Raw genomic sequence first — 23,513 nt, 5'->3', positions numbered from 1 at the left:
TCATGTTTACTTTCCTGTTATTTAGTTTTAAATGTGCGTTAAATTATTCCGATGTTATGAAAGTAGTTGATGTCACACTCTATAATTGATTTTCTATAAAGATTAGCACAACTCTCTATAAGCTGTTCTAATATTTTTAATTTTTTGACAAAGAACAATATTCACATTCTCCCAATAAATAAACGAAAATGCAATAATTCTGTTCCTTTTCTTTATTATCGATATATTTGGTCACATTACAAAAAAATCGAATTTACTCTTCTTCTACAATAAGTTTAAATTTCCCGTCTCACACTCGATATCAATCTAAATTAATATATCACTTGAAAGCAAAGTAATTGTCAACGATGAGGATAAAGTGGGCGCAACAGCATTCATATCAATCCTAACTTGTTTGTTTCCCAACCAGTTTTTATAAAATATCAAGCGTGTTGTTGTCAAGATGTGACAAAAAATGGAAAGGGATATTTCCGGATCTCTTTCATCAAATCCATCAAATCTACCAATTCGAGACCTTGAAATTTAATTTAACAGGTTATTATAACTTTTAAAAATGGTCTTTGTTTTTAGCCGTTAGATCAAATTTTAAAGACTCAAATTAATGGAATTGGTGGATTTGGTGGAAGGGATGCGGATAAGAAATATTAATTCCAGAGTTGTCCAAACAGGCACGGATATCCGAATCAAAAACTACAAAAGGCCACCCAACCGAGCCAAGCCAGAGAAGCAGAGAAGGAAGAGAAGGAAGAGAAGGAAGAGGAAGATGGCAAGTCATCTACAAGAAGAGAAGCAGCTCACTAGGCCCAAAGCCATAAAAGTCGACTCTGTGGAGACTTGGGACTTGTATGTTTCCCAAGCCACCAACCAAGGCTGCCCTGTAAGTCTCCTCAACTCTCTCGATTTCCCGTTTGATTCGAGCGGTATTCTAATCTAATCTAAACTACATGAAAATGGGGATTCGAACTTGCACAAAAGAAGCACACCGCTCTAGCCATCTTGGCCGTTGCACGTGAACATGATTAATTTGAACACAACCTTAGAATTATGAGTTTTTTGTTGAATTGGTTTTTGGTTGGATGTGTTTGTAGATTATTGCACATTTCACTGCTTCGTGGTGCATGCCTTCGGTGGCTATGAACTCATTCTTCGAGGAAATTGCCTCAGAGTATTCGGTTGTTCTGTTTCTCACCGTTGATGTCGACGAGGTTAAGGTAATTAACCAAATTTCTTCAAACAAGTATATGTCTAATTTGTATATGTATATATATTATATCGATCCGGTAAAGATATATGACAGACCTATCTTTGCATTTGATGATGGTTCTGAACTTGAACTAGCTTCCGAGCTTTTGATCCGCTGTTTTCGAGCCATATCTGTTTCGAGGTTATGGCAAACTTCACGAGTTTACGAACCATTTTTGGTGCAGACAGATGATTCAAAGAAATGGTGATAAAAGAGGACTAAAAACTCACATTCATGGGAATTTCCGTTTAGGGGTTTGAATGTTGCTTGAGTTTTTGTTTATAATTTTTCGGATATCGCTTTCACTCATATGTGTTTTACGAATCTTTTCGCTACGAAGATAAGAAATTTGGAAGACTTACCTGTCAAGTTCTTGCAGTAATCGGACAATCAAAGAGAGGGATTCGTTGTTGTTTATGATGGCGTCTCCTTCTTGTGTTTTCTCAGGAGGTAGCGACTCGACTGGAGATAAAGGCGATGCCAACGTTTTTGCTGATGAGGGAAGGTGGAACGGTTGAGAAGCTCGTGGGTGCCAATCCGGAAGAGATAAGGAAAAGGATCGAGGGTTTCGTTCAGTCCATACGTGTGGACGTTGCATAGCAGCAGATTGCAGTTTGAAGTTGTGAAATAAGTGGTTGTGGAGGGTTTTAACACAGATATATGGGTGATAAGTTTTTACTTTGGCTGCTGTACGGATGATAAGTTTGTAACTTTTTTTTCCTTGTATTCTTTCTGTCTTTTGCCGCAAAACCGAGTGTAGTGATGTTGTATGATTCATACAGGCGACCATACTTAATGAGATAGTCGTCATTGTTTGTATTCTTTCTGTCGCTAGTGATCAAATGTGTGTCTTTGAACTTCAAAAGTTATAAATTGTGCTTGTAAATGCAGTGGGAAATTCAGATGAATGTGTTAAGAAGTTGCTTTTCATTTGAGTTTTAATAGCTGCATTATGCTTTAGGGCAGTAATTTACACACTTTTGCTTTCTCCTTTACTTTCGTTGATTCTCATTCTGACTATTTAATCAAAAGTAAAATAAGGGTGTCGTGAGAAAATGAGAGTGCGAAAATCACTTTCCACAATATAAACCATGATAACGTTTCTTGGATAACATAGTGAATGCAAGGAGCTTGTAACTCGCGAATAGAGGCATTGATTTTGCATCTGTGATCCTGTGTTTGAATTTCGCTCGACCAAATATCTGCGTCAGACCGAACCATGCCCAATTTTAGTGGGCCTTGAAATTCAGAGAATGTTAAAGCCCATATTTTCCATGTGTTGGATCCAAAATTAAAAGGCCAAGTGTTTTGAACTCAAGGCCCAATGCAAAGAACCAAGGGACTAAAAACAAAATAAAACAAAATACAAGGGTGCAAAATAAAAAAAGAAGGAACTTTTTAATGGCACGTTTTGTGGTGTCTCCATTTTTGCTTGCCTTTCCATAATTTGCAATAAAATAATATCCCTCCACCTTTTTCTTTTCCTCCCGCATATATATTTCCAACCACCGAGATCCCATCAACCAAAATTCACTCAGAAAATTATTTAATCAAAAAAATTAATTTCGGAATATTCGTTCCCATTGCGTTTCCCGGCCGACCACGGCGGCGCTGCCTCTGCAGGGTTCAGCGCCGGAAATTGGGAATTTCCGGCAAGCATTAGAACATGGGTTCACCGCCGCAGAATCCCAACTGGGTATTCGATTATGGTGTGATTGAGGACATTCTTGTGCCAGGCGGTGAACTTCCGTCTCTTGACCCGCCCGGTTTCTCTTGGCCGGATCATTCATTTGCCGGTCCGACCGCTCCCAGGTACCGTATCCCCATTTTTGGTAACAAAGTTCATCTTTTTGCTGCAATTGGGTTTTCCTTGCTGTTGAATGCGAATTGGGAATCAATGTTTTTTAATTTTTTTTTTCTGGTGATTGTCCAATTTATTTTAATACTGTTTTATTTGAATCGTAAATGAGGAATTTGTTGATTTCCTCTCGAATTTGTAAGGAGCTGTCAATTTCTCGCTTTAATTTTGGTCAATTACCGGAACTTTTATGACTGACCAATTTCTTCCTAAACTTTAATTTCAGCTGGGTACCTCTGAAACTTTTATAATTGGTCAATTTCTTCGTGAACTTTAATTTTATAATTCTGGATTTTGTATATTAATTATGGATCCTATTTTGTTTGATGAGTGAGATGTAATATAATAATATTGCAGGACTTAATTTGATGGTTTATGATTAGATAATCATAGAGAGAGATTTTTGTTTATAATAGTCATTAACTGCTCAATTTTATTGCAAATTATGAAAAATGCTGGCCGTTTTAGTTGAATTTAATTTAATCAAAAGAGGATGCTGTAATTTGATGAGTAATGACATGGACACTGTGTTAAAAGTATTCCTTTTGAACATTTTCTGGCTGTACTATGTTGACCAAGATCAACTTTCTTTGTTTTGACGATGAACTCAGCCATGAACTCATTTTCGTGTTGCTGTTTTATTTCTCAGCACGGAATTTGATGACTCATTTGGAAATCCAGACAGCATGAAGGAAACTGGGTTGCGAAAACGGTATGTCATTTTGTGTTTGTTTTGGAGTTTAGGTGGAATAACTTTGCTATGTAACTATCCTTCTGTTTCATTGGGATTGAATTGCGCTTATTGTTTCAATCGCAGGGCGAGGACTGGATCAAGCAGTGTGTCTGGTTCCAAAGCATGTAGAGAGAAAATGCTCTAGTTCTCTAATGCTCAAAGAACTCTCCGTGTCTTTCTCACTCTTTCTTACTCGCTTTCTCATCTTGACTTTTTGCATAATCCTAAGGTTTGTGGAATTGAGTTCTATCCTTGAACCTGGAAGGCCACCCAAAACTGACAAGGTTGCTGTACTGGGTGATGCTGTTCGAATGGTAACTCAGTTACGTGGGGAAGCCCTACAGCTAAAGGAGTCAAGTGCAAATCTGCAGGAGACGATAAATGAGTTGAAGGTATGTCTGTTTATTTATTATAAGGCATATGAGGATGCAGTTCATGTGAGAAGTTTTGTTCACTAAACTGCTTGAATAGCTGAGTCAGTGCTTTCGATAATTTTTATATATACCTTTTCTGCAGGCTGAGAAGAATGAACTTCGTGATGAGAAGCAGAGGCTGAAAGTGGAGAAGGACAACATCGAGCGTCAAATTAAAGCCTTGGGTACTCAACCAAGCTTCCTTCCTCACCCTGCTGCAATCCCAACTCCGTTTTCTGCCCCGGGCCAAGTTGTTGGCGGGAAAATGATGCCCTTCGTCGGATACCCTGGAATGTCCATGTGGCAGTTCATGCCACCAGCTGCAGTTGATACCTCACAGGACCATGTTCTCCGCCCTCCTGTTGCTTGAGTTGGCAGCTTTGAATTATGTCTTACCGGTGCTCATAGAAGTCTTCAAAGTTATTTCTCGTTATTGATTATTTTGTTCCAGCTTTCGACTTTGATTGACTGCTTTGGATAAAAGTTGTAGTTCTCACCAACCATCATCAACCATTACCTCTGTAGATTGTATGATTTTCCATTTTTGACCTGTAAATTGTTCGGGATCGAAGATTTCTGTGCTATAAAATGCAAAACTTGGAGGCATTCATGACATTCTTGGTTTATTTTTAGCAATGTTATGTATCGTTGTTTGGTACTATTTGACCTTTCTATTGACGATCGAGATGCTTGTGAATTTGTACGACAGGGGGTTAAGAAAGTTCCGAAGCTTGGATTCGGAGTCTAATGAAAGTAGCAACTACAAAATTTGTGTTTGATATTTTTCTTCCCTTGCTTGGGATATTGTTATTAACATGGTAGTTTGAATCCCATATAATTTCCAGATTCAAAATCTCTCCACACTTCAAGAGCCCCAAAGGTAGTCATCAGAACAGTGCTCAGAGCCATCACTATACTAACTGAGAACACAATTAGAGAAGCCCTTCCAAACACTTTGATTGCTCTCTGTAGCACCACCAGTCCAAGAAGCGATGCAACGAAGCACACGATGGCGAAGATGAGTGCAGTATCTGCGTGCTCCATGCCCAGTAACAAGTACTGAAATGCCGACATGGAAGACGAGAAGAATACCATGAACGAACAAGTGGCCGCCGTTACCTGCTCCGGAATGTGAGTTTTTAATAAGCATATTCTTGACAGTATGGAAGATTAAAATCATAAAAATGAGATGAATTAGGGTAGATTTTACCTCAGGTGCTACCCCAACTTGAAGAAGAAGAGGGCTTATAAGCATTCCACCTCCAATCCCAAAAACACCCCCCAAAATCCCTGCTAGTAGTGCCATTAATGGGAAAACTAGCTTCGATGGTCCAACATTTTGCAGGTCCTGAATATCCTACATAAAAATATGTAACAAAAAGTATAGCTTTATCAAAATCTTCGTTAAATGCAGATGTGGGCATAGCCAAGTTACTTAGGGGCATCCAAGTTTGAATCCCACTATCAGTGGTTTAGGTTAGATTAGAATATCCTTCGAATAAAATAAAATCCTGAAAATTATACCAAATCTTTAATACCTTTTGGTTTAAAGTATGAGGTTGAAGGTTCTCTTTTTTGCATAGCATCCAGGCTGTATAGATTATGGCAAGAGGGATTTGGATTGATGAGAGAGCCCAATAAGCCATTCCACAAGGCTCTATTTGTGTGATACCCTGCAAAGGATCGAAGTGTCACAGTCATAAGATTATACTTTGGAACATAATGTGTGTGAGAATCATTCCCACTTGTGCCCGATTGAAATCGAATTTTTCCGAGCATCAAACATAAAACTAATTGACAATAGCGGGAGATGTTAGGATCATTTAAACCATTATGCAATGCTTTATTTCCGCAATATAGGATTTACACTCTCAAAACGAAAGGCTAGCGTTACCTGTCCATACCGATTACCGCGGAGAAGATAGACGAGGCAGAAAGAGCACCAAACCAGAACTAAGACCCCCATTTTTGTCCATGGAATCCCTAGTTTGCAATTTCCTTTTGTCCCCAAAAGGGGTGCCTCTATTTCCTTTTGCTCCAAATTTTCACAATCATTTCTCATCCTCAACAGCTCTTCTGACTCCATTTCCCAACGCACCAACCCATTTTTGCAGCTCCTTGAGGTACACCAAGCAAGAAATAGAGCAAAGAGAATAGTAGTCAGCCACTCTGGAAAAACAAGGTTGCAAATCACTCCAAGGCTCACTCCGAGCAACATGCATGGCTCTGATAGAAGAGCTATGTCATAATCTATTAGAGTTTTGCCTCCAAATTTGGAACTTTTGATGCACAAGTTGTACATAACATTTGCAACTGACCCTCCTGTGACCATGAAAGCTGAGAGACTCGAGGCTGTTCTCAGGTCTAGGCCTGCCACTAGTGTTAGTATAGGGATGAAGAGCCCGCCACCTCCGATTCCGCCGGCACTTGATATGGAGGCGGCTATGAAGCAGAATATTCCGGCAAGGACAATGGGGGCTGAGAATTTGAGCTGGGTCTCTTGGAGCTGTGCTCTTTGGTGGCTCAGCCATTGGTAGGTCTGGTTGAGGAAGTTGTTGATTCTGAGGGCATCTGAGATGGGTTCAGTTTGTTTTGCTTGTGAATGAGTGAAGGTGATGAGAAATATTGAAAGGGAAAGAGTTAAGCATGTGAGTTTTTGGTTGTCCATGATTTGTATACATGAGTCATCTTAGAGTAGAGTGGTTTTAAATTTATAAGGATACACGGACAGAGTGTTGAACGACATTTTTCGAAGAGAATAGAAGCAACAACATCCAAAAAGAACAATAAGAAAAGACAGTTTGTGCTTTTTCTAATGAAATTGATGTGTTCATTTCTTTGGTAAGATTGCCCAAATTTTATGAATTTAAGATAAGGTTTATTTATAGAGGACAACTTGATTCCACTGCCTGATATCTCCAAAAAAAAATCATTAAACATTGATAACTTTTATGGTTTTAATTTAGGGTATATCAGGAAGATTAAATTTATAGACTAAATTTTGTAAATCAAATGACATAGAAGTTGATGATTGAATTATTACTTAAGTGTTGACTAACATGCTTATTTATTATGGGTGACACATCAGTTTTTTGCAAATTTTGTCTACAAATTTGGTGTACCTTACATTACTCTTTTATTAACCATATTTTTTTAAAATCACTCTGCCAATAACTGATCCAAAATAAAAATTAAAAATAAAAAGATAAGATGGTTGTGCTTGTTCTATTACAATTTGATGTTTATTTAGTTGGTAAGACTATTGTTTTGAAAGGAACTTGAAGCTTATCTGTCTAAGAAAAAACAAAGAAAAATGGACCTTCAACTTTACCTCACAACCATAAGAAACTATGGTGGGGCAAATTAATGGTCACAAAAAATATGTCACCACCTCCCCATCTTTCCCTATGTTCCTGCATAACCGATGGATTGTCCAAAAGAATAAATATGAGAGACATTTTGATTAGTCGATTTTTTTTTTTCCAGAAAAACTTACCTATATCTCTATTTTTCTCATCTGGTGAGAGATATAGGTAAAAAATAAAGGCAAGAATACAATATGTTTTATGTGAGCTTCTCTCAATTTTTAGAGTCGTTATAATTTTAGTTGTCATCAGTTAAACAAGCTACAATTGAAGCATTAAGCACATAAGACATAAAGTAGCTTCACGTGCTCCCTAACAGGTAGAAATTAAGCTGTATCTCTCTCTCTGTCTTGTCCTACCTGCATCATCACGATTCATGTGAGCACTAAGCAGCATATATATGAACTGTAGAGAGTTTGCTTTCCCGGTAAGAATCCGAAGCCTAGCTAAAGAGCGTATTATTTTGCCTTTCAGTTGCATGCAGATGAACTCATCTCATGTGTGTATGCTGTCATGAGCATATGTTCATGTGTGTGTGATTGGCCAACATCTGTCCAGAACAAATTAATATATAGAACATGCATGAGGAATTATGTTCTACATTATCTCACTTGATATGATATTCAAAGGAAAAATAATTTCGATAGGAGTGCGAAAATTATAGAAAAGATAAAAAAAGATTGGATGATATATAACATTGATCACTCTAAATTAAGACCTTCCACCATATGAGAAAAATTAGATTAAGTTTCTCGTAACTTCCGGTAAAACACATAATTACAACCATTTAATCATCATATTTTCATATTTGTAGCTAGGTAAAAAGACATGACGGTCATGATCTGCGGAGTCATGGACTACTAGCTACAAGTTGAATTTGTTTGACACGCGCTTTTGCAGTGTTACAGTCTTGACCACTGCAATTACCGTGCATGTCAATGTGGGTTGGTCCATATGTATTTATTTTTTCTTTTTTGGAAAGTTTGTTTGTGTATTATGTGTCTGTGTCTTCACGTTCATAGCTTATCTAGTGTGTGGCAGGTAGTGCTTTTGTAGTTTTGTACCAGGATATTCTTTTTTAAGATCCACGAATGATAATAAGATGGATCAATTACATTTTACACTTTTCAAATTTTAAGTACTTTGAAATGGATCATTGGATTCTAAATTCACTTTTTAATTGTTCAATCAGTTGTTGAAGATTGATTTAGGAGAAGCCGAAGCTCCAATATTAATGAATTTTTTTTATCAATCCATAATAATATAAATGTGACTTACATATTAGCCTATGTATCGAATTATACACTTGCAACATTATTAATTTAAAGAATCTATATATAATATGAAAATATAAATTAATACGATTCAAAAACCTTATAATATAATATGAGAAAATCAAAACTATGAACCATTTTGAATGTCACTGTCAAAGGGCAAAAGCGGAAGTCCAGATGGCTGATAGATTAATTTGATAAACCCTAATTCCTTATGTCATGTATGCATGCTGGTATTGTTTGATTGGCAGGACTTAATTAATTAGCACCAAATCCATCGTCTAGATCTTGAACGGTTTATATGAAGAAGACCAGGACCTAAGGATATTTGCTTTTGATCGATCAAATATATATCATGCACGCGGCGGAGAATGAGTAGTGAATTTTTGCTGTTTCGGTCCTTGCCTACTTGAACCTTTCCAATTAGTCTTTTCTAATCTTGAATAGTGAAAACGGTAATGTTAAGGAATATCATCTATTTAAATTATATTTTGTACATCATATGACATGATTATTGATGATTGAATTATTACTTAAGTACTAATTAACATGCTTATTTCTATTAATGACACACATAATGTGATCTTAAAAATTGTTTACTAAGCAATCATCCTTATAATGTAGAAGGTGAAACCTGCTAGGACATTACAAGGATCTCATTTGAAAAAAAAAATGTTTTGGATATGAGTAATGCTGAGGAAAACTAAATTTTTGTAAATAAAATTTGCAAACCAAATGATGTATCACATCAACAAAAAATAAACACGTTTATCAACGCTTAAATAATAATTTAATATCAACCTCTATGTCATTTAACTTATAAAATTTTGTTTACAAATTTATTGTCCTTAGCATTTACTCTTTGGATATATAATTGATGGGTGGGCGGTCACAAGACATCGTTGTAATGGGAGCATTCTTTTTTCTTTCTCGTGATCAGTAGTTGTCAACTTTATGTTTACCAAAAAGTGATCATGGAAAAGAACAACATAAAAGACAGATACAGGTGAAAAGAGTTGATTCTGGATATCCATCGTCGTCAAATTAGAATCTGTTCAGTTTAGTGGAAGTTTGCAACAAATTATAATGTTGCACTATTTTCGTCTTCATCTTTCTTTTTTAGGGTAAAGTAATGGTGAAATCAATGACAATTAACTAGTTGAACTAGTCATGATTTCTTTGCAGCATATATTTCACTCCACCCAGCTAATTAGTTACTAAGTCTAGTCAAATTAAGGAAAGAAATGTATATACAAGTGCTCATACGATAAAAAGTCAATAACTTGAGATGATGTTACGTGTTTGGATTAATTCCACAATATTTTTTTATACTCAAAATTGTTTATTTTTTAGATCTTCATTCAATAATCATTCTTATAAAAATTCTTCCAAATTAAAAAGCGTTTCTGACAAAGACGCAGTATGGCTAAAAACAAAGCAAAATGTTTATGACAACGTTGCATATGAAGTGAACAAACATCTCATTTTATGCAACGCATGTGATGAAGATTAGTCATAGAAGGTTGATAGAGATGGGAGTGGTGGGCGACAAGCCAAATTAATCAGGATCCCATCCCCTTCTTTCAGTTTAGAAATCTTTTGGCTTGAAGTTATGCTACATGTTCAATGAGCCTTTTTTTATTTTTTTATTGCTTTTATTCAAACCCAATTGAATCAACAAACCATGAACGCCAAATTTTTTTTCATCAAATGCTTGGATCTTTTCAACACCGATAGAGAGAGAAGACCGTCAAACCGTGGCCGGTGATTGCAAGAGGAGGAAGGTAAGTGGTGGCGTGAACAGGGGTGAAGAAGAGGAATGATTGTCGAACAAAAACAATAAAAATAAAATAAAATAATGCTCATTAAATATGTGACACACTTCTAAGCAATTAGATAATTTCTTTTGAACAATTCAGATTAAAGGAGCAGTTGAAAGGAGGGAAATAGTAGAAGAGAAAATTTAAGTCCAATTAATCAAAGTCGTTGTTTGATTGGTAGACTGGTTCCAAAACAACTCTTAGTCTCTCTCTTATACATAAGGAGGGAAATAAGAGAAGAGAAAATTCAAGTCCAATTAATCAAAGTCGTTGTTTGATTGGTAGACTGGTCCCAAAACAACTCTTAGTCTCTCTCTTATACATCACAAGCCTTATTGCAATTACCTAAACCATTGAAAAGAAAAATGAACAAAATAAATGGTAAATTACACATTATTATTTCAAAAACAATGCAGTTTCCATCTTCAAGAGCTATCTAGGATGTACTTCGGTGATCAATGAAACCTCATTTTCTGGTGCTTTGACAGAGTTGCTCTTGGATTGATCCGATCCGGTTGTAATCACCTCCGAACTATTCTTCCATCCCAAAGACATGTCAGATCCAATGTTACTATCTCTGAAAAATGCTGGTTGTGAGGGTATTGGAAGTGTGACTGAGTAACTATTAAGCATTAGAACAATAGCATTCATGGTTGGCCGATCAACTATATTTTCTTGCACACATAGTAACCCAATATGGATGCATCTCATTATTTCGTTTCTTGAACCGTTCGTCAACGTGGGATCTATTAGATTTGAAGCTGTCCCTTCCCTCCAACATTTCCATGCCTGCAACGATTGTGAAATTCGTAGTAATATAGTTAGAGATAAGTTATTTTTCTTGGTTGCATTATGCATATAGTTTAAGTACTTACGTAGCTTAGAAGATCCTCCACGTTCTCGCCATGACGAAAGAAATTATTTTTTTGTCCGCTCACTATCTCCAAAACTAAGACACCAAAACTATAGACATCCGACTTAACAGAAAAGTGCCCATGCATCGCATATTCTGGAGCCATATATCCACTGCATATAAAAAAAAGAAAAGAAAAAACAATATATGTTGGTTTTCTGATCACTAACATAGATGAGAACTTTGGGTTATTGATATCGACTAACACAATTATAATATAAGCCATGTAGCCTCGTCAAGTACTTACTAGGTCCCCACAATTCGACTGGTATTGCCTTGTGTTTGATCAACCCTAAACAATTTTGCCATGCCAAAATCTGATATCTTGGGACTCATTTCTTCATCTATCAAGATATTACTGGCTTTGAGATCACGATGAATAATTCTAAGGCGGGAATCCTCATGAAGGTAAATGAGTCCTCGAGTAATGCCTATTATGATTTTGTAGTGTCTATCCCAATCCAGTTGTGCGCGCTTCATTGGGTCTGCATTTTCAATTCAAAACAAGGTTATAATGTTTCTTGTATGTTACATGAATGAGATTTTATGGTAAAATTTTGAAGTTAAAGCTAAAATTTTACAAAAAGAACATTGAAGCATAAATACCAAATATAATATGGTCTAGACTTGCATTAGGGACAAACTCATAAATAAGAAGCCTTTCAACTCCTTCCAAACAGAAACCCAAGAGCCTAACTAAGTTTCGGTGTTGAAGCTTTGCCACTAACAAGACCTCATTTTTAAACTCCAAATCTCCTTGTCCAGAATTTACGGAGAGCCTTTTCACTGCTATTTCTTCTCCATTCAATAACCTACCCTGAAAGAGTATCAAAAGAAAAAGGTTGCATTCAAGGAATATATAAATGAAATTGGTGATGCTGCCCATATATATCATGATGTTGTTAAGATTGGCAGGTTAGTTTTTTTTCACAACAAAGCCGGCATCGGTGTTAGCAATGGTGGAACAATCACTATATATTGTATTTTATTTCATAAGGTATGATGTGAGAATCTTATCTTCAATGGATGTGTTATATATTACCTTGTAAACAGAACCAAATCCCCCTTGTCCTAGTTTATTGGCTTCAGAAAAGTCATCTGTGGCAACTCTAATGGTGTCAAAATTGAATTGCAAGGATTCTGCACTTCCAATTTCGTCCACATCTTCACCTTTGGTACAATTTTAACAAAAGTTTCATAACATAATTAGATCTAGATAACGTAACAGTACTAGGCTTCCCACTTGAAGCAAATTGAGTTAAATTAATGTTCCTGTGTTTATTTTGTTAGTACGTACCTGGAATTAAATTACTTTGAAGCTTTTTCTTTGCCTTCCGTACTCTTAGACAAATGCCCATGAACATTAGTAGTACCAAAGAAGCAATAATTGGCACAACAATAATGATGACAGTCCGAGACTTGCTTCTTTTTGATCCTGCAAAGTAAAATCAGAAATTTACCTTCTCTAATCACATGACATTTGAATAACATGTTTAAGTGATTGATCTATCAGAGAGAGGAGTTACCATTGATCAATTAAATTTTGAGATCAATGTCAAACAAATATATAGTTATCGGCGTATGTAATGGAGTGTACATACATATACGTTGTTCGTACGTACCTTGTGAAATGTTTGTGGTATTGGTTGATGGTGGAGGTGAATGTATTGGTGGCGGAGATGGCAGTTGTTTGACAGTTGTAGGGTCAATGATGCGGTAAACCTCGAATCTAAAGTAACAGCTAGGTCTATAAACTCTCCCACCTTCTTTCCCGTCACAACAATTGGGGATATCTCCAAAAGCCCCAACTAAGCAATCACTGCACTCTTGCTCTGATATGTCTGGCGTGCATTGCGCGAATGCAAATATTGTTTGGAAAGTTGGGGCACTTGTGTTTCTGAATGCAAATTTCCGAAGAGAACCGCCAGCTGCAGCTTCACTTCTTATGCTGGCCAGTACCTTACTTAGCTCTTGGTTGAATCCATCCAGGCCCGACGACGATATGTTATTTTTGTTCCACATATAGAAAGAAGGACTAGTTTCCATGACGTCATAGATGGAGCGGTTTGAGTAGCGTAACATACAATTGTCATACCAACCGATTGCTTCCTTCTGATTAGGGCAAAGCTGAGGGAGAGCATATCGGGAATTATTTAGGCAGCTACGGCAATCTTCCGCCTTGACATCTCCTCTACAAAGTCCGATTGCATAAATGTGCTCGTTCGACAAGTTTAGGCGATAGGATGCATTGTAAAAGCCATACCCGTTGCCGCTTTCGTTGGAGGGCAGGGAGGAGAGGAGGCGGTTGAGGTTTGTCTGATAGGTACTATTGGTGGTATAGTTTCCACGTTTGTTTATGCAGAAGTGGTATAGAAAACCTGGAACTTGACCAAGGGCTTGATTAATCATGAGAAACAGAATGGGAAGGAGGCAGAATAGAAATCTTGAGGAATCCATTGCTGGCATTATTTGATATTTTTGCTAAAATTGGCTTGTAAAAGAGGATTATAGTTATGATGGAAAACATGCTACACGTCTATATATGAAGAACGAAGTCAATGAATACCTCGCTTTCGCAAGACGCGGTGGTGGGAATACCAGACTTTTAATAATAGCTCTAGCTACGATACGGTATTAGTAGTTGCTACCATTCCTCTATACATGCATGTTTAAGTGTTCTACATGATCTCTAATTATCTAGCTTTTCGTTTACAATTTTTTTACATATCAAGCCTACGTAGCTTTTATGAAAAAAAATGCTATTGTGGCGGTCTCAAGCCAGTAACACACTATCATATTGATAAATTGAAATTTAAAATGCATAGTAATTTCAAATCAAGTACTACGTGATTAATCTGAAATATCCTATAATGACATCATTGTATAAGCAAGTTTCTCTTTTATATTACATCTTTGTAGGTATTCTTTCATCAGCGAGGTTTCACACTGTTATAATTAAAGATGCTGATATAGACGGGAGTGCTAGATTAAATATTTAAGGAAGCTTCCTCCGACAGTTAAACTATTCAACCATTGAAATAAAGTAAACCACAGATTGGAACGGGAGTGGTTGGCCGGGCCAACTTGTCTTTGCTTCTCGGTGCATGCATATGCATTTACGGGAGTGCTAAATTAAATATTTAAGGAAGCTTCCTCGGACAGTTATACTATTCAACCATTGAAATAAAGTAAACCACAGATTGGAACGGGAGTGGTTGGCCGGGCCAACTTGTCTTTGCTTCTCGGTGCATGCATATGCATTCTCTCAGCCAACAAAGTAAATCAATTATAATATGCAATTCTGACAATTATTTACGCGTTTGGTTCGATACCTTTCTACTTTGTGGTCAGAATACGATTGTCAATTTGTGACCGATTGTTTCTTAGTTCCCTTCGGCGCGGCTTAGATTGATTGTAATCGGAAAATACATGATGGTTACTAGGATGAAGCTAGAGATTTGTGTGAACAAGGATATCCTCAAACAACAAAGTCACAATTAAAAATCTTAAGAATTTATTGAATAAAACATTAATATATTAATCCATAAAGTTTTTCATACAACATATTACATTACTCCTCGAATCGTTTTCATGTTTTAAAAGCGTTGCATAACAATATTATTACCAATACCATTAAATATCTCTTTGTAAAAAAATAATCATATTAGGGCAGATTATTGAAAATTGGAACGCAACCATGCATTTTTTTTTAAATGAGTGGGGGCATCCGCCCAGGCCTACACATGAGCAAGAAAAGTTACTATAGTTGATATTGCTGCACACCTTATTGTCGCAGCACATTTGTTTTTATTTATGATAAATCAATCTTCAACAGATTGAACAATTAGAAAGTGAATTTAGAACCCAATGATCCATTTCAAAGTACTTAAAATTTGAAGAGAGTAAAATGTAATTGATCCATCTTATTATCATTCGTGGACCTGAGAAAAGCATATCCTGGTACAAAACTACAAAAGCACTGCCACACACTAGATAAGCTATGAACTTGGGAGAAGGATTATTTCCTCTTTTTTTTCCCGCCCTTTTTCTCTCATTCTATTTGAACGGTCATGGTTAAGTCACGTCAACATTTTATATTAATTTTTTATAAGACAAAATAAAAACCCAAACACATAATACATAGACAAACCTTCCAGAAAAGAAACAATAAATACATAAGGACCAACCCACATTGACATGCACAGTAATTGCAGTGATCAAGACTGTAAGGCTGGCCAGATGGCTCGTTTTAGCCCTCTGACCCTCCAAGATTCTCCAAGATATTAATATTTTAATGAACAGTACAGAGCCATATTTGCCTCCGTCTCCAACCGAGGGCCATAGGGCTCGTTTTAGCCCTGTCACGAAAAACCGTCTCCAATCGAGGGCCAAAGGGCCAAACATAATTTATTATTTAAATTTAAAAACTACAACAACTTAAATTTAAAAACTACAACGATAACTGGCCAAAAAAACCAAAAAAATTAGAACTTAAATTTAATGAATTGTTTAGATATTTATAGGAAAAAAAAAATTAGAATATTTAAGAATTAAAAAAAAAATTTGAATACAACGGCTAGTCAGCTAGCCGTTGTATTTAAATTTTTTTTTTAAGCAATCCTATCAGTTATAACCGACATGAATGCTATATTTTCTGGCCAGCCCCGGGCTGGATGGCTAGCTACAGCCAGCCCTCCAGCCCTCTAGCCTTCTCCAATTCCGTGGGGCCCTCTCAGATTCCACAGCCCTTTTTCCTAGCCCTCGGTTGGAGATGGTTTTCGGGCTATTTTCGACCCTCTGGCTCTCTGAACCCTTCGGTTGGAGATGGCCTAACACTGCAAAAGCACGTGTCAAACAAATTCTAACTAGTAGCTAGTAGTCCACGACTCCGCAGAGCATGACCGTCATGTCTTTTTACCTAGCTACAAATATGAAAATATGATGATTAAATGGTTGTAATTATGTGTTTTACTGGAAGTTACGAGAAACTTAATCTGATTTTTCTCATATAATGGAAGGTCTTAATTTAGAGTGATCAATGTTATATCATCCAATCTTTTTTTATCTTTTCTATAATTTTCGCACTCCTATCAAATTATTTTTCCTTTGAATATCATATCAGGTGAGATAATGTAGAACATAATTCCTCATGCATGTTCTGTATTTTAATTTGTTCTGGACAGATGCTGGCAATCACACACACATGAACATATGCTCATGACAGCATACACACATGAGATGAGTTCGTCTGCCAACTGAAAGGCAAAATAATACGCTCTTTAGCTAGGCTTAGGATTCTTGTGGGGAAAGCAAACTCTCTACACTTCATATATATAATGCTAAGTGCTCACATGAATCGTGATGATGCAGGTAGGACAAGACAGAGAGAGAGATGCAGCTTAATTTCTACCCGTTAGGGAACACGTGAAGCTACTTTATGTCTTATGTGCTTAATGCTTGAATTACAGCTTGTTTAATTGATGACAACTGAAATTATAGCGATTCTAAAAATCGACAGAAATTCACATAAAACATACTGTGTTCCTGTCTTCTTTTTTCTACCTATATCTTTCAACATATGAGAGAAATATAGGTAAGTTTTTCTTCGAAAAAAAAAATCGACTACTAATCAAAATGTCTTTCATATTTAATCTTTTGGACAATCCATCGGTTATGCAAGAACATAGGGAAAGATGGGGAGGTGGTGACATAGTTTTTGTGACCATTAATTTGCCCCACCATAGTTTCTTATGGTTGTGAGGTAAAGTTGAAGGTCCCTTTTTCCTTGTTTTTTCTTAGATAAGTTTCAAGTTCCTTTCAAAACAACAGTACTCTTACCAACTAAATAAACTTCAAATTGTAATAGAACAAGCACAACTATCTTATCTTTTTATTTTTTATTTATTTTGGATCAGTTATTGGCAGAGTGATTCAAGAAAAAAAAAAAAAAAGGTTAATAAAAGAGTAATGTAAGGTACACCAATTTTGTAGACAAAATTTGCAAAAAACTGATATGTCACCGATAAGAAATAATCACGTTAGTTAACATCAATTATCAACTTCTATGTTATTTGGTTTACAAAATTTAATCTTCCTAGCATACCCTAAATTAAAACCATAAAAGTTATCAATGTTTAATGAAATTTTTTTGGAGATATCAGGCAGTGGAATCAAGTTGCCCTCTATAAAAAAACCTTATCTTAAATTTTATCAGTTGAATCAATTTGCCCTCGATAAAAAAACCTTATCTTAAATTCATAAAATTTGGGCAATCTTACCGAATAAATGAACACATCAATTTCATTAGAAAAAGCACAAACTATCTTTTCTTATTTTTCATTTTGGATGTTGTTGCTTCTGTTCCCTTCGACAAATGTCATTCAACACTCTGTCCGTGTTTCCTTATAAATTTAACACCACTCTACTTTAAGATGACTCGTGTATACAATTCATGGACAACCAAAAACTCACATGCTTAACTCTTTCCCTTTCAATATTTCTCATCACCTTCACTCATTCACAAGCAAAACAAACTGAACCCATCTCAGATGCCCTCAGAACCGACAACTTCCTCAACCAAACCTACCAACGGCGGAGCCACCAAAGAGCATAGCTCCAAGAAACCCAGCTCAAATTCTCAGCACCCATTGTCCTTGCCGGAATATTCTGCTTCATAGCCGCCTCCATATCAAGTGCCGGCGGAATCGGAGGTGGCGGGCTCTTCATCCCTACACTAGCATTAGTGGCAGGCCTAGACCTCAGAACAGCCTCGAGTCTCTCAGCTTTCATGGTCACAGGAGGGTCAGTTGCAAATGTTATGTACAACTTGTGCATCAAAAGTTCCAAATTTGGAGGCAGAACTCTGATAGATTATGACATAGCTCTTCTATCAGAGCCATGCATGTTGCTCGGAGTGAGCCTTGGAGTGATTTGCAACCTTGTTTTTTCAGAGTGGCTGACTACTATTCTCTTTGCTCTATTTCTTGCTTGGTGTACCTCAAGGAGCTGCAAAAATGGGTTGGTGCGTTCGGAAATGGAGTCAGAAGAGCTGTTGAGGTTGAGAAATGACTGTGAAAATTTGGAGCAAAAGGAAATAGAGGCACCCCTTTTGGAGACAAAGGGAAATTGCAAACTAGGGATTCCATGGACAAAAATGGGGGTCTTTGTTCTGGTTTGGTGCTCTTTCTGCCTCGTCTATCTTCTCCGCGGTAATCGGTATGGACAGGTAACGCTAGACTTTCGTTTTGAGAGTGTAAATCCTATATTGCGGAAATAAAGCATTGCATAATGGTTTACATGATCCTAACATCTCCTGCTATTGCCAATTAGTTTTATGTTTGATGCTCGGAAAAAGTCGATTTCAATCGGGCACAAGTGGGAATGATTCTCAAGCACATTATGTTCCAAAGTGTAATTTTATGACTCTGACACTGCGATCCCTTGCAGGGTATCACACAAATAGAGCCTTGTGGAATGGCTTATTGGGTTCTCTCATCAATCCAAATCCCTCTTGCCATAATCTATACAGTCTGGATGCTATGCACAAAAGAGAACCTTCAACATCGTACTTTAAACCAAAAGGTATTAAAGATTTGGTATAATTTTCAGGATTTTCTTTTGTTTGAGGGATATTCTAATCTAACCTAAACCACTGATAGTGGGATTCGAACTTGGATGCCCCTAACCAACCTGGCTATGTTTACGTCTGCATTTAATGAAGATTTTGATAAAGCTAAACATTTTTGTTTCTGATTTTTATGTAGGATATTCAGGACCTGCAAAATGTTGGACCATCTAAGCTAGTTTTCCCATTAATGGCACTACTAGCAGGGATTTTGGGGGGTGTTTTTGGGATTGGAAGTGGAATGCTTATAAGCCCCCTTCTTCAAGTTGGGGTAGCACCTGAGGTAAAGTCTACCCTAATTCATCTCATTTTTATGATTTTAAGCTTCCAAATTGTCAAGAATGTGCTCATAAACAACTCACATTCTGGAGCAGGTAACGGTGGCAACTTGTTCATTCATGGTATTCTTCTCGTCTTCCATGTCGGCATTTCAGTACTTGTTACTGGGCATGGAGCATGCAGATACTGCACTCATCTTCTCCATCGTGTGCTTCGTTGCATCACTTCTCGGACTGGTGGTGCTGCAGAGAGCAATCAAAGTGTATGGAAGGGCTTCTCTAATTGTGTTCTCAGTTAGTACAGTGATGGCTTTGAGCACTGTTCTGATGACTACCATTGGGGCTCTTGAAGTGTGGAGAGATTTTGTATCTGGAAATTACATGGGATTCAAACTACCATGTTAATAACAATATCCCAAGCAAGGGAAGAAAAATATCAAACACAAATTTTGTAGTTGCTACTTTCATTATACTCCGAATCCAAGCTTCGGAACTTTCTTAACCCCCTGTCGAACAAATTCACTAGCATCTCGATCGTCAATAGAAGGTCAAAATACTGCTAAACAACGATATACATAACATTGCTAAAAATAAACCAAGAGTGTCTTGAATGCCTCCAAGTTTTGCATTTTATAGCACAGAAATCTTCGATCCCGAACAATTTACAGGTCAAAAATGGAAAATCATACAATCTACAGAGGTAATGGTTTATGATGGTTGATGAGAACTACAACTTTTATCCAATGCAATAAAACTCGATAGGAGATATCGAAACTATATTGAAAGTTCATAAAAAATTAAAAAAAGAAGAAGACAATGTACTCTTTATATCTGCGTAATTACTTCTTTGACTAACACCCTTGTGATTTTTGCAGGAAATAATACGAGTAACATAACAACAAATGTATCACCATCATCGTTCTTGGGATTCCTATTGTTGCTATGCTTAAAATCAGCATTCATATTTTTTTAAGAGTATGGAAGCGATTGGTGAAAATGCATGTTCAATTTTGTTTCATTTTTGACATACATTTAGCAAGTGTAGTAATTGTTTGTAAGTACTTGAATTTGTAATCATTAAAACCAATGTAATAAGGATTACGAATATTTATCAAATATAGTCAAAAATTAACCTTTAATTTCAAAAATGTCATTTTTTATAAAATCTTTCAAATATATCAAAAATTCCACTTAAATATACACAAATACCCTCAAATTTAACAATCAAATAAATTAAAGGCTTTTTACCCAAATTGATTTGTGATATTGACATAACTCCTTTATCTGGTCCTTAATAATTAATGATAATCAATAGTAGTGTTCTTGAATTAGTCTATCGTGAATCATTTTAGTATTTATTTGAATTTGTCCATCATGATCATTTTAGTTTTTTCATGAAAAATAGGTTAATTGCTCTGTTAGTGTGATAATGTGGCGCCACGTGAGTCTCACAAATACAATCATATAACGACATATGAATTAACTTTAAAAACTATTTTTATATTTAAAACTAAAAAAAAAAAAGGCGTAGAAGGCATGATTGAAATTCTGCTGCTCCCACTTGTGATAATCGCGGCGGCATTCAATGTCGGTGATGAAAGGGTCAAAGAGGATAGGGTTTTGGTGGTGGAGAGTAGTAGCGAAGGTGAAATTGGACCGGAGCTTGAGGCGACAATAGCTAAAAAGCCTTTAATTTATTTAATTGTTAAATTTGAGGGTATTTGTGTCTATTTAAGTGAAAATTTGGATATATTTGAAAGTTTTTACAAAAAGTAACATTTTTGAAATTAAAAGTTAATTTTTGGCTATATTGATTACTCTAATAATATGCATTTCTTTTTCAATAATCTCAGGTTAAGATATATATAATTTCATCTCAATATTTGAGTTCTTTTAAGGTGAGAAGCAAAGTGTTTGATTAAATTCCTATCGAGTTTGTCTATAAGGATTACTGTACGATTTAATCCAGTGGTGGAGCCACGGTTATTGTAGTCAGCTGAATTCAACGACCTTGAATTTAAGATATATAATTTGACAAAAATATTTGAGTTCGTTTAAGATAAGAGAATCTTTTATAAAATGTTTGACAAAAATTTATTATTGAAGACCACTCTTCATATAGCAAGAAGCATATAATGTTTGCATATGGTTCAATATCTTAGTAAATAGGGTATTGAGTTTCTGCTTGTGCATTCTAAGTTCAACATCTTCCTTAAATTAATATAACAGTTTCGACACCTTCATTAAAAAAATTAAAGTAAAAGTGAGGAATTTTAACACCTCAAACGTCCATAATAATTTAATAAAATAAAAAATAAAAAAAACCTAAATCTTATTCATACCCAGGCCCAACTGAATTGGACAGCTCGAAGGGAGCCCAACTGGATACGTATTGCGGGCCACACCGCAAAGAGACCAACCCAGGCCCAAACGGAATTCGAAATTTGAAACAAAATACCTACCCGAACCAGGAATAATTAGAAAGGGAAAGATGAAACAAAAGGAAAAGTTTCCTGATGAAATTAGGAAGCCAATACTTTCCTAATCCAAGCATGATCAAATCTTTATATATACCAATAGTGTGCTTCTCTTATCTTCCACACTGTCGAAGCATTTACGTTCAATCGAAAAATTAGCAATGAAACTAGAAGAAGAAGACCACCACCCTTCAAAAGTACGACTGTTCGGTGTTGGCCTTTGCAGTAGTTTGAATGATCCTCGCGGAGGACACGAATCCTCCACCAATCTGTATCTATGGGATCCGACCTGGGACTACAGCTCTATTTGGAAAATCAGGAAGAGGCTAGCGGCGAGCTACATCGGAGAGCTGAGTAGACTGTTGATGCCAAAAGAGGCAATGCGAAAACACGTTATATCTTACTTGGACGACAAGTTAGCCAAGATGGTCGACAGTAAAGAGGGCTTACCAGTTACAGTTGTGGACTGGGATACGTGCAACCGGCATGAGTTGACTTTTAAGCATTGAAATTCTGGCGATTTTTACGTCCTGAATGGAGGTTGAAGACCGGAGTTTGTGGTTCGGAAAGGCTTGAAGGAAAATGACGAAATCGGTCTTTACCTTGACTGGGACTGGAAAACTTCCAAGTACATCTTCAGGTTTTCTGTTCTTCAAAGAGCAAGGTAGTTTAATCATGATCACACTTGTAATTAATTAGCTACGCTAGTTTAGTTTTATTTTTTATTTCTGTCAAACTAAGCTAGCTTAATCCTGACTCTGAATAGCTTATGTAGAGCTTCATGTAATGGGATTAGTTTAATTACTTTTTTAATTGTAACTGTGATGAGTTCTTTATGGTTATAAGTTTTTGTTCCAGTATAGTTGTTAGACTTTTTTTGTGTACTTTGAGTGTTTCACTATATGCATTAAAATGCGTCTGTTAACAGAAAAAAAATAATATAAATTTTCGTTCAAATGTTTAATTTTGCATGAGATATCTGTCAAGGGGGTACGGAACACAAAAAAATGTACAGGATATCCTTCGAGGATTTGATGAAAACAACATTCTATTTATGGAGGTGTAGTTTATGACTTCAGAATATGCAATGCACTTTTTTATTAAGTTGGATGTCTATAATTCTGGTGTGTTAGCCACTTTCATCATGGACAAAATGAGGGGATCTTCTAAGCTTTGTTAAAATAGACAGTGTTCCGTGTTCGAGCGGAAAAATTCAAGTACTTCAATTCTCCTCCAACAAGTAATCTTAAACACGTTGAGAAGTTTTAAACTCCATCACGCTCACCATCACTGAGGGAAGAGGAGGACCCACAATAAAACACTTCGACGCTCAAGTTAGTGTTTGTTCAGGATACTTGTAAACTAGAGAATGATCTCCTACCTCTCTCCTCCCCCCGTTCTTGTGTGATTATTAGCCTTTTTATGGGCATAAAATGCTTGGACTCCAGTTCCACACTCCTTGTATTTCTCCATGTTTCAATTTCCATAGAAGTGTTCGATGATGCTCCTTTATTC

General features: G+C 36.4%; 4 protein-coding genes and 1 pseudogene across 6 annotated transcripts; 3 read left to right on the top strand and 2 right to left on the bottom strand.

Moving 5' to 3' along the window:
* The first annotated feature begins 475 nt into the window (after positions 1 to 475).
* Positions 476 to 2,062, top strand: LOC137726141 (thioredoxin-like protein CXXS1). Its single transcript, XM_068465016.2, has 3 exons — positions 476 to 877; positions 1,089 to 1,211; positions 1,691 to 2,062. Exons 1-3 carry the CDS (start codon positions 602 to 604, stop codon positions 1,841 to 1,843), a joined length of 552 nt encoding a protein of 183 aa, XP_068321117.2. The 5' UTR covers positions 476 to 601; the 3' UTR covers positions 1,844 to 2,062.
* A 1,682-nt stretch (positions 2,063 to 3,744) lies between these two features.
* LOC137725315 (transcription factor ILR3) lies at positions 3,745 to 4,862 on the top strand. Of its 2 annotated transcripts, XM_088693633.1 has the most exons (3): positions 3,745 to 3,813; positions 3,919 to 4,226; positions 4,351 to 4,862. In XM_088693633.1, the coding sequence occupies exons 2-3, from the start codon at positions 3,987 to 3,989 to the stop codon at positions 4,615 to 4,617; spliced, it is 507 nt and encodes a 168-aa protein (XP_088549759.1). In that variant the 5' UTR covers positions 3,745 to 3,813; positions 3,919 to 3,986; the 3' UTR covers positions 4,618 to 4,862. The 2 variants fall into 2 exon arrangements, with proteins under 2 accessions (XP_088549759.1, XP_088549760.1); XM_088693634.1 differs by lacking the exon at positions 3,745 to 3,813 and having other exon boundaries at positions 4,064 to 4,226.
* A 146-nt stretch (positions 4,863 to 5,008) lies between these two features.
* Positions 5,009 to 7,027, bottom strand: LOC137725314 (sulfite exporter TauE/SafE family protein 2-like). Its single transcript, XM_068463960.2, has 4 exons — positions 6,142 to 7,027; positions 5,786 to 5,920; positions 5,458 to 5,604; positions 5,009 to 5,366 (listed from the first exon to the last, which is right to left on the bottom strand). Exons 1-4 carry the CDS (start codon positions 6,913 to 6,915, stop codon positions 5,058 to 5,060), a joined length of 1,365 nt encoding a protein of 454 aa, XP_068320061.2. The 5' UTR covers positions 6,916 to 7,027; the 3' UTR covers positions 5,009 to 5,057.
* A 3,809-nt stretch (positions 7,028 to 10,836) lies between these two features.
* On the bottom strand, positions 10,837 to 14,442 carry LOC137726308 (cysteine-rich receptor-like protein kinase 27). The gene is made up of 7 exons (XM_068465222.2): positions 13,242 to 14,442; positions 12,917 to 13,054; positions 12,662 to 12,789; positions 12,226 to 12,436; positions 11,867 to 12,104; positions 11,582 to 11,732; positions 10,837 to 11,495 (listed from the first exon to the last, which is right to left on the bottom strand). The coding sequence occupies exons 1-7, from the start codon at positions 14,083 to 14,085 to the stop codon at positions 11,139 to 11,141; spliced, it is 2,067 nt and encodes a 688-aa protein (XP_068321323.2). The 5' UTR covers positions 14,086 to 14,442; the 3' UTR covers positions 10,837 to 11,138.
* A 3,551-nt stretch (positions 14,443 to 17,993) lies between these two features.
* Positions 17,994 to 20,023, top strand: LOC137726309 (sulfite exporter TauE/SafE family protein 2-like; annotated as a pseudogene). The gene is made up of 4 exons (XR_015962203.1): positions 17,994 to 18,844; positions 19,066 to 19,200; positions 19,383 to 19,526; positions 19,618 to 20,023. The product of XR_015962203.1 is annotated as a sulfite exporter TauE/SafE family protein 2-like (transcript).
* Positions 20,024 to 23,513: the final 3,490 nt, after the last annotated feature.

The sequence above is a fragment of the Pyrus communis genome, chromosome 5, assembly GCF_041283825.1.
Source record: "Pyrus communis isolate YQ-2024b chromosome 5, ASM4128382v1, whole genome shotgun sequence".
Taxonomy (NCBI): domain Eukaryota; kingdom Viridiplantae; phylum Streptophyta; class Magnoliopsida; order Rosales; family Rosaceae; genus Pyrus; species Pyrus communis.
Note: the sequence above shows the minus strand (reverse complement) of the source record. Positions and strands in the feature narration are given on the sequence as shown.

Excerpts from the sequence above, each read along its gene's own strand:
- LOC137726141 (XM_068465016.2), top strand. The coding sequence starts at position 602 with ATGGAATTGGTGGATTTGGTGGAAGGGATGCGGATAAGAAATATTAAT. Across the intron at positions 878-1,088 it reads CCACCAACCAAGGCTGCCCT|ATTATTGCACATTTCACTGC; the intron begins GTAAGTCTCCTC and ends ATGTGTTTGTAG. Across the intron at positions 1,212-1,690 it reads TTGATGTCGACGAGGTTAAG|GAGGTAGCGACTCGACTGGA; the intron begins GTAATTAACCAA and ends GTGTTTTCTCAG.
- LOC137726308 (XM_068465222.2), bottom strand. The coding sequence starts at position 14,085 with ATGCCAGCAATGGATTCCTCAAGATTTCTATTCTGCCTCCTTCCCATT. Across the intron at positions 13,055-13,241 it reads TACCACAAACATTTCACAAG|GATCAAAAAGAAGCAAGTCT; the intron begins GTACGTACGAAC and ends TTTACTTTGCAG. Across the intron at positions 12,105-12,225 it reads TCTAGACCATATTATATTTG|ACCCAATGAAGCGCGCACAA; the intron begins GTATTTATGCTT and ends TTGAAAATGCAG.
- LOC137725315 (XM_088693633.1), top strand. The coding sequence starts at position 3,987 with ATGCTCAAAGAACTCTCCGTGTCTTTCTCACTCTTTCTTACTCGCTTT. Across the intron at positions 4,227-4,350 it reads AGACGATAAATGAGTTGAAG|GCTGAGAAGAATGAACTTCG; the intron begins GTATGTCTGTTT and ends CCTTTTCTGCAG.
- LOC137725314 (XM_068463960.2), bottom strand. The coding sequence starts at position 6,915 with ATGGACAACCAAAAACTCACATGCTTAACTCTTTCCCTTTCAATATTT. Across the intron at positions 5,605-5,785 it reads CTCATACTTTAAACCAAAAG|GATATTCAGGACCTGCAAAA; the intron begins GTATTAAAGATT and ends ATTTTTATGTAG. Across the intron at positions 5,367-5,457 it reads AAGTTGGGGTAGCACCTGAG|GTAACGGCGGCCACTTGTTC; the intron begins GTAAAATCTACC and ends ATTCCGGAGCAG.